General features: G+C 36.6%; 1 protein-coding gene across 7 annotated transcripts in view; it reads right to left on the minus strand.

Moving 5' to 3' along the window:
* The window catches only part of pcbp4 (poly(rC) binding protein 4), a 107504-nt gene that overhangs the window by 13770 nt on the left and 78361 nt on the right, over window positions 1-15373 (minus strand). For 3 of the 7 annotated variants that reach the window (XM_017451019.3, XM_017451018.3, XM_017451023.3), the window contains exons 7-11: window positions 14334-14462; window positions 10471-10545; window positions 5060-5131; window positions 908-958; window positions 753-794 (exon numbers count right to left, since the gene is read on the minus strand). In XM_017451019.3, coding sequence (XP_017306508.1) covers window positions 753-794; window positions 908-958; window positions 5060-5131; window positions 10471-10545; window positions 14334-14462 — 369 coding nt within the window. The remainder of the gene's footprint in view (window positions 1-752; window positions 795-907; window positions 959-5059; window positions 5132-10470; window positions 10546-14333; window positions 14463-15373) is intronic. The other 4 variants (XM_017451021.3, XM_017451020.3, XM_047149323.2 and 1 more) reach the window with 2 other exon arrangements.

Below are 15373 nucleotides of genomic sequence, written 5' to 3' on the forward strand. Positions count from 1 at the left end.
AGTTCGAGTCTAGCTGCCATGTGTTCCATAAATATTGGGTACTCAGCAATAACCCTGTAGGATTTGAGGTGTACCGAACCCACTGGATCATGACAGGACCTTTACGTTTTAGGTGGTTCTCCAAAAACGTTTTGAGTGAGGGGTCTTTAACTTGTCTGTTAGTTCCACAAATAAATAACAATGTTCCTACCACAAAGGTTGCCATTATGTGGATGAAAAATACTCTTCCTTTTCTTGCAGCACCAAGCAAGAATCATGGACCAAAATGTTCTTTAGGGAACTAAAACTGGACCTTTAATGTTCTTCTATGGCATTGAACTTTTCTCTTTAACAGCACAGAAATGTAACCGTAACGCTTAAATAATGAAGTCAAATCTGGAACTCTTAAGAGTTCTTTGGCCTGTCACTCTGTGGAAGCCTTCAAGGAAATCAAAGAGCCTACAAAATATCCCTGAGGATCCTTGAGGAACCTCAGTGTGTTATTAACTAGTTAACTAGCACTCACTGACAATTTTGAACCTACAGTAAATTCATGAAAAATATGTACAAAATTGAGCAATAGAAAATGTTGTGGTTGCATTTCGCTTGATTTTAGTGTGAAATATTTTGTAGGTTGTAAGAAAATCTACTATTAAAACTATAAAAACTCTACATTTTTGCCTGCTGGCTGAATTGAAATGAACTAATGTAGGTACATCATAAAATTATCATTGTAAGTATGGAACAAGAACAAGAATATCCTCAGCCCTTACCTCTGAATGTGGAATGCCATATTGGTTTTGTACAGTGTATGCCTGCAAGAAGAAAAAAAGAGAGATAGAGGTGTTTTTGAAGTATCTTCCACTTCATGTATTTCACCTACATGTCTTGGAGTTTAGGGCTGAAGCACAGCTTCTGTTATTCACACCTCAACCACTGCCATCAGTGGAGCGCAACGCCTCAAGACGGCATTGTGTCTCTGAAAAGAAGAATTTCAGTTTCAAACCGAAGAACTCGTGAGTCTGGGCCTTGGCATTAAAGAGAATGCGAGGCTCAGTTAGTGGAGTTAGTGGAGTGCTACGCGCTATTCCCAGAGGCTCTCTTGTATAAGCCTGTTTAAAAGTTTAAACATACTGCAGAGGAAGAGTGGGAGGGAGAGCAGGAAAGAGAAAAAGAAAGAGGAAAACAAGAGGAGAGATGGGAAGACAGCATGAGAGAAAAAGGAAGAAATTACAAAAGTCTAGTAATGCACTAATTATCGGCCATGCCATAGGAAAACCCTGGTTTGTGTTCCTCGGTGCTTTGTTTAATAAGAGCAATTGGTCACAGGAAAAAAGTGCTCCAGGGAAACAAGAGACTCCTTCCCTTCAATTCCAATACCTCTGTGTTTTCTTCCTTTATGGGTTCTTAATGTTGTGCTGTATAAGGCCTGTGCCAGTGACAGAATCATGTAATTCAGTTAACCTTGTGGAAAAATGCTGTAAACGGTTAAACCATGGGGGGTGGTGAGGGGCATGTGAACACTCATGATATCTGCCTACCACTAAGACATGCAGAATTCAACTAGTATAATAGAACTAGTAAACTAGTATAATACAACTCAACAACAGTGGCATTTCTAGACCAATCTCATCTATGCTAAGTACAAAAAAAATAATATGGTATTGATTTAGGATATCACATCATCCAACATAAAAGGTCAATTATGGTAAGCAAGGTTTTTCCCATCACTGGGACCTTGGTTAACCGTCACCAGGCACAGGCTTATGCTATATGCTAACTCATTCTTTTATAAGCATGTTGACTCGATTTCTCTTTACCTGTGTAAGTCAAAGCAAGTTAGAGATTAGAAAAAAGGACACTCATTTGAAGAATTTCATTTAATTATTGTTCTCTCTCTTTCTTCCTGTTCTCTCGCAGTGCCCTCGTAAATAGTCTCTAAAGCATTTATAGGAGCACTTAATGCACTATAATCCCCCTCAACACTCACTCACTCACTCTCTCTCTCTCTCTCTCTCTCTCTCTCTCTCTCTACCACACACACTCTTGTGCTCCCAGGTTCCTCAATCTTAGTTTGTTGGCTCATCGGTTAAAAACTAAGAAGCTTTTTTCCTGTTTTGTGTCACGTCCCTGCTTCATTCTGTGTTTGCTGCTTGTGTGTGTGTGTGTGTGTGTGTGTGTGTGTGTGTGTGTGTACTTACACAGGTCATATGCCTCCCCTGTTTTAGCTCTAGTCAGATAAGAACATCAATAACACACTAAGCACTAGGGCTAACCATACACACACACACACACACACACACACACACACACACACACACACACACACACACACAAGGAGACAAGGGGGCACCTGGCCATGATATTCAGCGCCCCTTGGTTCTCAACGTGCTAAGCTGCTGACTGTGGAATAGCGGATTTTATCACTAGCCAGGCCTGTAATGCTGAACGATCAGATGATAAAGTCCCTAGGTCAATAAGTAAGTCTGGCTGATCACAAACCTTATTGTATGACATCACTACTTTCTCTCTCTCGCTCACTTTTTTTGCTTCACATACTGCTTAGCATAAGTAGTGCTTAGTGCTAAATTACATCATTAGCTTGTAAGCTATCTGAGGATTGACTTGGCTTAGTTAACATTTACAATAACATTAACAATAAACATTTAGTTACTGCTGTAGAAGTAGCTATACAATGTTATGTAGCAAGTTTCCTAGCCAGCTAGCTACTATTTGGTCATTATTTTGGTGATCTAGATCTAGGCCTACATGGCATTAAGGAAATATTACACTGATATTTAAAAAAGACAGCAAGTCAACCCAAGTCCATTTTAAAACAAATAAGCTAGTCGTTCAATTCAGATGAAATGGCCCTGTAGAAAAGTCGGATGGGTGGGGTCTGGGCATATGGGAGCCATAAGCCAAGGTGGTAGAATTGATGTATTGCTGGAAGAGTTATTCAGTAAAAAGCTTTGTCATGGCTTGGCCTGCCCCTTTAGCAGAGAAGCTCTGTCAATTAACAGTAGTACTTTATTTTTACTCAGTGTTTTGTCAAACCATTTTTTTTTTGGACCTCAATTATATTGCGCTGGATGGCTGACACTGAATTTAGTTACCTCTGTAATTTCTCATTTCTCTACATATTTTGACCTTTTCAGGTGCTGTGACTCTGCTGGATACACTGCTAAATAATATTTTTCAAACAATTCTCATAGACGTGAGTCAAAAGCACTTCAACTTCTGCCTCAAAGAAATGCTTCTGTTTTTTTTTGGCTGTTTAGTAGCCATTCTGCACTTTCCCATCTGTGAACTTGGCCTTTTTATAGAGTTTTGTGGGCGTCACCAAACGGAAATCAGCTGTTATTTACCGGTAATTGATTGGGTGATTGACATTCATCAACATGCACACGCAAATACAAAGAAAACCGGCTTTGGTAAACCCGTCATAAATTTTCCGTTCGGTTTGGCTTTTTTTTGGTAAACATTTACATACAGCTTTACTCAAAGATTGATGAATGAGGCCCAATGTGTGCAGGTGAACATTTTATGTTAAGCTATGTTATTTTGTTATGACATTTCATAAATAAAACATGGAAAAAAGTGTTCTGTGACCCTGAAGCACACCAACACCTCAAAATCGATCTCGATCTGTTTTAAACTTTTAGATTCAGCAAGTTGTAAACAAACCCAATATGAATGCTAAATTGCTACATACCTCTAGGGCAAAATACTGAGAATATCGTGAAATGTTTCCAGATGCTCTAAACCATCATTCTCAAGGAATATACAGATACACTTTAGCCAAAAATGTTACCATCCCTGCCCTTACACCAGAAGTCTTGTTTGGTGTCTGAATTTTGCTTTTGCACTGTAGCTAATATGTAAGTTATATATAATATGTAACATAGCCACTAGACTTTGTGGAATTAATATGGTTAATCATCATACACTCACATACACTCACAAAATGTATATTATACTTTCCTAAGTGGTTTCTGACACTGTGTGACACACTGGTGTCTATTAATACGAGTTAGAAAACGAACAAAAAAGCTATAATCAGTGGTGGCGGCGAATTTTGAAAACAGCACACTGTTCCTGAGCACACAGCTGATCAGATTCAATTGATTTAGAAATGTACACTACATAGAAGTAATTTACATGAAGATATTATTCCAGTTTGCTTGTACATTTACTCTTTTTTTAATACAAAGTTGAACATTTACAGCATATTGTTTTTTTTTTTTGTTAGCAATATTAATTTGTTAGCAGTATTAGCCTTGTAGTGGGAGCATATCCCAGAGTGTTTCCCAGATTTATATGGCACATAATGCACACATGGTGATATAAAGTGAGACCTGGGACATGTTCATACTTAACATTTTGCTCTTTTTATGATGGTTTACTGTGTTTTATATTCTACAGTATGGTATTTCTCGAGTTTTGTCCATACATTTCACTATTGTTCATGCATGAATGTAGACTAACAGCTATTTTTTAGAGCAACACAAATGAGGGTTCCGCATGTGCAACCTAGTTAATTTTCCAAGTTCATAACTTTCATAAATTTGGATGAAGGATGGATTTTAAACTAATGTATTTTGTTATTCATTTAAATGTGTCTTTGGTGTTTAAAGTTAAAAGGAAACTTTATGAGTCCTGACTACATAAAACCTTTGGAAAAGTTAATGCGCGTTAACAGAACATTGAACTGGACAACATAGGACCCTGGGAACATATGAATGTATTTGAATGTATGACCCCCCACCAACACAAAATGTCCTGATTACATTTGAGGTTGTGGTTTAATCAAACTGTCAGTCAGAAACGGGAATAAAGCCATGCATAAAACTAAAGGAAAATGTAAACAAAAGAAAAAAAAGGGAGGTTTTTTTTGTGCAGTCGTTCTCCCTGGCTCAAGAGCAAGTCTGGTTGCAACATGCGACATGTAGCATGGCAGGAGAACAAAGTCTGTCTCCATGCATTGAGGCAGTTCTACTAAAAAAAAATAAAAAATACCGTAAAGATGCAGCGGCAAGCTAGTTGCCTGTCTGATGTCCGTTATTAATATGATACTCACTTGTTGCAGATCCAGAGCTCCCTGAGCCACTGAGAATAGAGGGTGAGACCCAAACTCAGAAGCTTCGAAAACCTTAAAGAGGCAGACGGGGACAGAGACACACAAACCAAGGCTTTCATTTATATATCATTGCTACAAGCCATATTTTTACAAAAAAAAGAAGGTATATTTGTATGATGGCCATACAAATTAAAGCAGAAAAGAGGCTAGACGTTCATTCCATTGATAAACATTTATCTTGCAGTGATATATCAACGCTGTGCACATCCAAACTTGCTGCTTCTCTAATTCATTTTTTGCGGCCATCAAGCGACTCAAAAACTAGTTTTAATGACAATGAATATTCATGAGTCTAATTGATCATAATGTGAGCACTGCTTCATGTGTAAGAGTGTTGCTAACGAACAGTCGTGCCAGGGTGAATAAACATTACAGCCATTCCACTGATAAGTTAGAGAGATGCTAGATCATTCCGGGTGTTAAATGATTATAGGAGAGTTAGTGTGAGATGAAAAGTGTGTTTGTGTGTAGTAGTAATCACATTAATAGACTCACAAAGGGAATGCTAACTACTCTTAGGGATGTGCTGGAATTCAGTTAACATGATTTATCAAGATATTCAACACATCCATTATTATCGCGTTCACGATTAAGGATAGTACACTTATACCATTCCTGTATAGTTTAGTGTTCCTTTAAAGGTAATTATGATCCAGTGAAAAACCTTAATCCTTTTTTTTTTTTTAAAGGTACACTACAGTCATGTGAAAAAATAAGTACACCCCATGGAAATTGTTGCCTTTTTTGACATATTTGGACAAGCAAACATTTGATTCTCTTTGAAACAGTCCCTATTACTAAAGTTGATACACTCTATCAAATGACACATAAAATTGACATTTGGTAGTAATTTAAATTAACAAAAAAACAACAACAAACAAACAGAAAAGAGTAAGTACACCCCCACATTTGTCACACCTTCAAATCCATAAAATTAGAATCAGGTGTTCAAGATTAGAACCTGCCTAGGGAGTGCAGGTAGAACCTGTCTTATTTATACCCCTCTCATATCTAGTGTCTGGTGTTCCCTTTGTTATTGAGGTGTGTGGTGTCATCATGCTAAGATCTAAAGAGGTCTGTATGAAACTTTTGAAAAAAAAAAAAAAAAGTTGTGGATGCCTATGAGTCTGGCAAGGAATTTAAAAAGATCTCCAAATTATTTGATATACATCATTCTAATGTAAGGAAAATAATCTACAAATGGTGGAGATTTCAAACAATTGCCAATTTGTCCAGGATTCCCTGCAAATTCAGCCCAAGAGCAGACTGTCTGATGCAGAAAAGAGGTCTCCAAGGACCCCAAAATTTCATCAAAGGATCTGCTCGTAATTGTTGGTCTCAAAGAGCATACTTCTACAATCAGAAAGCGATTGCATAAATTTGACCTGCATGGGAGATGTGCCAGGAAAAAGCCTCTGCAATGAGCATATAGGTAAAGACCAGGCCTTTTGGAATAATGTGCTCTGGACAGACGAATCAAATATAGAGTTGTTTGGCCACAATGACAGCAGACATGTTTAGCGCTGACCAAAGACAGCTTTTCTGGAGAAGCGCCTTATACGAACTGTGAAGCACAGTGGTGGAAATGTTATGGTTTGGGGTTGCTTCGCTAATTGAGGAACTGGACAGCTTGCATTCATCGATTCAACTACGAATTCTGCATCATATCAAAGAGTGCTTGAAGATAATATGAAGCCATCTGTCCAAAAGTTAAAGTTGAACTGAAAGTGAACCTTTCAACAGGATAATGGTCCTAAGCACACTAGCAACTCCCCCAAGTAATGTCTCAAAAAGAAGAAATGGGGGGTTATGGAATGGCCTAGTCAAAGCCTGGATTTGAATCCCATTTAAATGTTGTGGGGGATTTGAAACAGGCAGTACATGCAGGAAAACCCTCAAACACCTTGCAACTGAAAGAATATTGCATAGAAGAGTGGTCAGAAATACCAGCAAGCCTGGTGGACAATTATGCAAAATGCCTACAAGAAGTTATTTCTGCTAAAGGGGGCAATACTAACTTTTGAGGCTAAGGGAGTACTTACTTTTTCTACAGAAGAATATCACATCTATTGATATTTCTGTTGAATAAATTATTGAAAAAGCTAATTTTCCTTGTTGTTTTGTTCAAGTATATAAAGTTTATTATTAGGCCCTGTTTCAAAGATGATCAAATGTCAAAAAAGCCAACAATTTCCATGGGGTGTACTTATTTTTTTCACATGACTGTATATTGACATATCCAGGTAACAAATACATATGTTTTAATGGTACAAATGATAAAGGTACTATCCCAGCAACAAGCAAACGTACATATTAGCACCCTTTTAGTGAACACTGAACAGAACTGTCATTCTGAAAAAAATGTTTAGGGACTTTAAACACAATATTACCATGATGTAACAACACAATATCGGCACATTCCTAATTACAGCGAAATTTTTCACCTGAAATCAACGTTAACATTACTCAAACCCAAACCAATATCTAAGAAACTACAAGTTTAAAACTGACATTAACTCAAAAGGACACCAATAATATAGCAGTTGATTTATAGCTTTATATTCATGGATTGTGTCCAAATCCTGCTGGTCCAGAAATATATATATATATATATATATATATATATATATATATATATATATATATAATATCCTCATTTATCAAAAACAAAAACAAAATTTTGGCCAGATATTTACTATTCAAGAACAGATTATTGAAAATTGACAAAAATCATTTATAGCTGTTTGAGAAAGCAGTGTATAAAAGGGAATATCTGAAAACCCTGTTCACACACCATTTGATTTATTATTATTATTTTTTTTTACACCTGTATTTCTATGTATGCTCCTCAAACAGTGTTAATTCTTGTTCTTCACAACCAACACTGTCTATTACATGGTCCTCTAGTATGAAATTAGATTTGTGGCAAAAGTTTTGAGCGTAAAACTTTTCAAGAAACGAATATACAGTGAGAAAGAAGGAAAAACACTGAATCTGAAAACAGTGAAGTCGGTGGCAAAAATTGAACATGCTCGTCAATTAAACTGAATTCTTTGTTAACAGCTTTCTCAGCTTCCTTTTCACTAATCATGGTTTATGAATGCGCTGCCAGAGTTTATGCTTACGTTTACGCTTTCAAACTTTTCGTTTACGCTCCGCAAGTTTACGTTCACCATTCTGGCACAAATTTCTCATGTGGGTGGGATTAACAGCAATTTACTCTCATTGGCTAGTGAGATTCGGATCAACGGCCAGAGTGTACAGCTTACAAGGAGGATGATGATGATGATGATGATGATGACTAAAACAGCGCTCTGTGCCGCTCCTGAGAGCTCATCTCGAAAGAATAATCGTATGAGACTACTCAAACCTTAAATATTAATTACAAACTAATATACTGACTAAGTATGTAAGTAATTTCCACCACAAAGTACAAACAGTATTATTATACAGAGAACTGTATCCGGAACGTTCTCCAAATTTCTCGCCACTGAAGTCCATACTCCCAGGTCAGGGAGTTGTCGATCTAAATCTCACTAGCCAATGAGAGTAAATCACTGTTAAGCTTCACCCACACGAGAGTTTTGTGCCAGAATAGTGAATGTAAACTTGCGGCGTATAAATGAAAACTTTAAGATAAGATAAGATAATACTTTATTAATCACCAGGTGGAGAAATTAGGGAAGAATAATCATATGAAAGCGTAAACAAAATCTCTGGCAGCGCATTCAGAAACCATGATTAGCGAAAAGGAAGCTTAGAAAACTGTTAAAAAAGAATGCTGTTTATTTGCTGTTTATTGTTTTTGCCACTTAGTTCACTGTTTTCAGTTTCATATTGTTTTTCTTCCTTCTCATTATATATTTTTCCTGATGTCTTGAAAAGTTACGTTCAATACTTTTAGCACAAATTTAATTCCATACACCAGAGTCTAGACAATGTCTTTGATTGAAAGAAGTAGCGATGATGAGCAGAACACTTTTTCCTTAATGAATATTAATATGAATCAGTTCTCATAATGATTCGTGTTCTCATTATAGCTATTCGTTTTTCATAACTGATATGTAAAGAATAAAACATGACAGGGAGTGTTGTTATAGGAAAATAACACTCCAGCAGGGTGGTATACATCCTGAAGTGTTATATTTCTCTCACACCACAGCAGTTTGACACTTCTTTAAAGAATGTCATGTTTTTTAATATATATATTATCCATTTATAGTTCTAGAATGTCAGATGTGTTAATGTTTGTTCCTGTTATTACTTGCGTAATTATACTATAAACTGTTGTTCCCTCACCATGCTAATTTTCTGTCTTGAAGGTAACAAGACAAAAAATGCAGTTTGCCCTACATCCTGAAGAATTTCCCATGTTAGAAAATGTAAAGATTTTATACAGCTCTAAGCGCTAACACTGGAGACTCCTTCCAAAAATGCTAAATGATCATTTCACCAAAAAAAAAAAAAAAACCTACAGCATCTGCCATATAAGTCCCTGTGAATCTGCTGTTCTTAAAGGAATGATAAAGTATTTGAACGAGCAGATTAATATAAACTGGTGATTTTCCTTGCAGATGGAACTACTCTCAGAGCTGCTGATATAGAAAATGAATCAACACATCCTGACCAATCTGAATTAAGAATTCAACAGCGCTCTGGTATAAAATTAAGGAAAAAACCCCCCAGCCTTTTGTAGTGAGACTTTTATTAAATGCTGACAGACTGAAGTGGTTATGGCATATTATTATTATAATGTCACATACACTATATGGCTATAAGTTGTGCACACCTGACCATGACACTCATACTGTATGCTCACTGAACATCCCATCCCAGATTTAGTTGTCACTTTGCTGTTATAATAACCCCCAATCTTCTGGGACGTCTTTCCACTAGATTTTGGAGCGTGGCTGTGGGAATTTGTGCCACGAGAGCATTAGAGAGATCAGACACTGATTTTGGTTGAGGAGGTCTGGGGTACAGTCAGTGTTCCAGTTCATCCCAAATGTGTTCAGTGGGGTTGAGGTCAGGGCTCTGTGCAGGACACTCGAGTTCTTCCACTCCCAATTTGGCACACCATGTCTTCTTGGAGCTTGCTTTGTGCACAGGGGCATTGTCATGCTGGAACATGTATGGGCCTCTTAGTTCCACTGAAGGGAAATTGTAATGCTACAGCACACAAAGATGTCCTATACTATTTGGAGAAGACTCACATATAGGTGTGATGGTCAAGAGTCCACACACTTTTGGACATATAATGTATTTGATATATAGTGTGAGGGTGTGACTGGGTAACACACAGTGGTGTTAGTCGTATGGCTGAAAAGGACGACGAGTTTTGAAATTCTCACCTGGTTTCCGGAGAGCAGTACCGCCCCGGGTAAGGGGCTAGGGCGGTATGGAATTGTCGCACCTTTCGGAGGTGACTGTAGGAGAAAAGAAAAATACAAAAGATTTAGACTGTGGTTTATAAATTTCCTTGGATTTCCAGGCTTATCAGGCAGAAGTGAATATATGGATGAGAACCTCTTACTTTTTCAGGTATTTATATATTATTAAGCAAAGATTAAGCAGGGGAAGCTCTACTGAGACTAAAATCTAGCTGTTGAAAATGAGACAGAAATTCAAAACGTTAAACACGGTAATAGATAATGATACTACATAAAAGATTCCATTAAGATCAAGTGAAGCAAAAGCAAATTTAAAAAATAAAAAGGAACAAACCTTGCAGTTTAGTATATATGAAAAAAAAAAAAACCTCCAAGCCTTTTTAATAAGATTTTAATAATCAGAACACCCAAACCTAAAACAATCAGTTAGGACTAAAATCAGTCTTCTATTTGATATGAACAGATTGTCAAGGACATTTGTTCATTGAAATGCTTGTGGTGAGGCTCAGGTGAATTGCTACATGAACAAACCTAGGTGTTTTCATACTTCCCTTTTTTTCTTTTTTTTTTTTTACATGTCGTCCTATGGGTAGCAGCCATGTTGGAATAAAGCTGCTTTAAATAAAAAAGATCTGCTGCCTGCGTTTGTAGTCACAGTGGAGTTTGCAAATTTGAAAAAGGTTAAACTTTTCAGAAAAGTGAAGAGTGACATAAAACTATTTTATCTTTTTACCACCCGAACAATAAAACAGCACGTTAGGATGTAAGCAAGAAAAATAAACATGCAGGATAAAGTGCTTGTGAAAAATGTTTCTAAGTGAGAGAACATGTACAGTGACCTCCACTAATATTGGCACCCTTGGTAAATATGAGCAAAGAAGACTGTGAAAATTGTCTTTATTGATTAACCTTTGATCTTTTGTTTAAAAAAATCACATAAATACTCTGCTGTCATGGATATCAAACAATTGCAAACACAACACATGTTTATCAAAAAAAAAAAACCCAAAAAACAACTTTGTTAAATATAGGTGTTTAAAGATAGATTGCTAGACATTGCCAGACACCCAGACATGAGGTAGTTTGAATTTTACATTGAATTTGAATGATTTTCATGATTGTACATTTGCATACAAGAAGACTATATAAGTGAGTTTCTCTGAGTACACGGTGTGACGACATTGCTTGTTTAATTTAATCTAGCTTGCTAGTTAGAGTAGTTAGTTAACTGATACCAGCTAGGACTGTTCAGAACACAAACAATCCAAAACACGCACAAGTCTGAAAAACATCTGATAAGCACAAAATATAAATAAATATAACCAAGTAAATATGAATAAAATACATTATTCATGGGTTTAGAAGTTAGTAGCAATGTAGCGTGGTACCAGACTATGAAGTTTCAGTGTGTTCTTTATTTTATTCCACTGGCGAGACTGTAGACTGATGTGCCTGTATTACCTTAATGAACAGAAATGCTGACAAGCCAAACACAAATGCAATGTGCTTATCGATCAGTTCTTCTGCGCATTACTTAGGAGAGGCCCATTATCTTTAAGCAAGAAGCCATTTGCTTAGATTATTCGCTGCTTATTGTTGAGACTCGGGATGCTTGCTAATGGTAGTGCCATATGATGCTTTCACAAAAAAGTATGAGTGTGAGAGGTGAAGCGAAGACACTGAATATTAAACTGAAAAATCCTCTCTATTCATTTCAGATTTAGAGACTAATGTGCCCTTACACTGAAATATAGCTTTTCAAATATTAAAAAACAAACAAAAAAACAACCAGCACAAAGTCAACATAAGTTCATATATACGTTCTATTCGACTTCTTTTTAGGCAAACAAAGTATTCCTAAAAAAAGGAACACTTATGAAATGTCTGAAAGTCTCTACTTACATCACCATGAACATATAAAAATGACTACAAACCATGAAAACTACACGGAATTAAAACAATCAAGATCTTTTCACGAATAGCCCAGGTCAAACCTGAGTTTCAATTCCGATTTAAAAACACTTACAGTCCTTGCTTTTCTAGTATTCAGACTCAGAGACTTAAGTTATGCCGGGAAAGAGTTGCTTATTCATAGACGGGCTACGTACCTAACTGGAAGGCCCATTTAGATTAAGGAGCTCACCTGTGTATATTTTTCGCTTCTGAGGTTACCAGATTTTCAATAATGTCTAGACAACCCATCTTTAAACATAAGCACTCGTCTTTAAGACAGAAAAGGCAAGTGAAGAATGAAACTGAAGAATGAAATACGTTTTGTTTGCTTTCAGATGTAATATGATGTAACATACAAGCAAGAGGCAATTTGAAAATAAAGATAAATACTAATACGAGGACTATTATGATGATATGAATAAGAAACATAAATTTAATACATAATACAGTGGTGCTGGACTTAATACAGCTCCTCACTCGAGCTGATGTTATGCAAGAAACACTGACTTAAGTCCAAGGACAGAATCAGGTGTAACTATGATATACTACATTTTAGGTGGACTCCACCCTGCATAATTTATTTTGGCAATTAATAAAATACCATTTCTTGGTAGTGGACTCTACTTATTAGCTGCCTTAGTATCTAAGTGATCCAGCTTTAAAGAATGATTCAATGTGCTCAAAGTAGTGTGATGTCAGCTGTGATTTGGATCAGGCCAGGCATAGCCTCGCAGCTACTCATTCAAGTGAAATGAATCTGTTTAAACATTCAACATGTGACTTTGAATAATTTGCATCCTTGAACAGATGAGAACAGCCAGTAAGAAGCAAGCCTAAAGCAGGACTTGAAGCTCTCAGCGTTGGCGTTTAGCGCAAATGGGCTCTGACATGTCATGCTGCCTTCTAACCCTTTAACATTAAAGGAACAGGAGCTGGGTGCATAATAACACCATTGATTAACCAAAAAAAAGCCAAACAAACTTAAAAAAAAAAACCCTCCTTCCAGAATCATTCAAGTAAAAAGGTGGCGAAAGCATATTCATTTTAGACTTTGGGAGATCTGAGGAAACGAGCAGTGATCGTACCTCAGTGACAAATCTTTTTTGCTGGGTTTAGAGGCAGTGTGCAAAAAAGGCATAAAGAAATTACAAATCACCACGTGCACTGCAGGAGATTATTATAACAGTCATTGTAAGTAGTGTTCCGAGAAGAAAGTGCAAATTCGGTCCCATGTTTCAGACAAAGCTTTTAAAGTTTTGTCAGGTTTTATAACTGTGGCCTTTGTATTTAACTGCATTTAAAGTTCCAGTGATAGACTGCAATAACAGAACTAGCACTTAACTCTTTAAAGGCTTGACTTAATCATTTTGTATTTTGTGAGTATTTTTTCATTGGCTTTTAACAGGCAACATACGGTATGCAAAACATAAAATATAACATGACTCACTCAAGTCTTGGATTATTATTCAATGACTCATCTTAAAGCATATTATTATGTAACTACGTAAGGAATTTAACATAATGGGGCATGCTGTTATTGGAAAACAATCAACAATGAGATAGTGTGATGCCACATTGGAGCTATTTTCTAATAACTGCACATCCCAAAGTGTCTTTTTATACCACAGCAAAGTGCCAGCATTTATTTATTCATTAAAGAATGATGCATCATAAATTTGATCTGTTTATAGTTATGTGTACATTTTAAATTCAAACTGTAGTGGCACTTTTCTCATTCCATAAAAAAACTTATTAAAAGCCTATTTTCTTTTTAAATCTAGGAATGAGCCATTAGATCCCTTACATTTCCAGACTTTTAAAACATTTTAAAAAGTATGAAGATTAAATAAAAGGACAGAAATGGTATGTACCTCGAGTATGACAGTGCAGATGAGTTTGACACACTGGATGATGGCTTCTTGGCTCCCGGATATCGTCACGCCTCGTTCTGTGGAGTTGGGAAGCAGATCACCTGCGACCTGCACTTGTGCCCCTGTGCTCTGTTAGTGAAAGAATAATCCATCAAGACACACATATTGCTTAGAATTATTTGCAGCTCACTATTATTTATAAAGCTTGTGCAGTACACCTCATGCATTATAAAGAACAGTAACAACATGATTACAGTTTATCAAGAAATGACTTATAGCACAGTTAATAAAAAACAAAATGCTTACAGGAATCATTACCAAACTGCAAAGAATTATAAGCACAGTTAATAATGATTTATGAATATGGGCTTCATAGAAAAGGTTGCCAAATAAATTTCTTTTAATAAGTAACGGCAGGCTGATCGAAATATCGAAGTCCTGGCCTTGCTCAGGTTAACAAGCCTGAAACCTTTATGCTAGCCATTAAAATAGTACATGTAGGTATTAGATCTGTCATCTTGTGATGGTTCTTTTTTGGTGACTGTACACCTACTTAATCCAGAAATATACTATCTCAGGTACAACCTGTCCTCTGTAGAAGCCTTTACCTTACGAAACAAGATCTTGGCAACAATACGTAAGGAATGAAACATGACCATGTTTGCTGTTATAGGGAAGTAATCAACTACAGAGTGGTGGGATGCTGACCAAAGCAAGGCAAAGTTACTGTTGCCATTTTTTTCTATGACAGCATGTGATGTATTGTTTTATTCATCTTATTCAGCAGCGATTTGCCAGCTGAAATCTGGTGTACCGCATGATAGTGCTAATTTGTGTGTGGATTTATAATAATAACTGGGTTACATAAAAAACATGGCCGCCATCAAGCAATTCGTTTTCACCAAGTAAGTTGAGCTAAGGTCACAACTGTTCATCTATGGCCTCTTTAATGTTTACTGTAACTTGGCAAGAACTGTCCACTGGGGGCACTGTTTGAGAAGGGTGCTTGGATCGCTTGAACCCTAATGTTTTTGCCCATA

This window comes from Ictalurus punctatus, chromosome 21 (assembly GCF_001660625.3).
Source record: "Ictalurus punctatus breed USDA103 chromosome 21, Coco_2.0, whole genome shotgun sequence".
Lineage (NCBI taxonomy): Eukaryota > Metazoa > Chordata > Actinopteri > Siluriformes > Ictaluridae > Ictalurus > Ictalurus punctatus.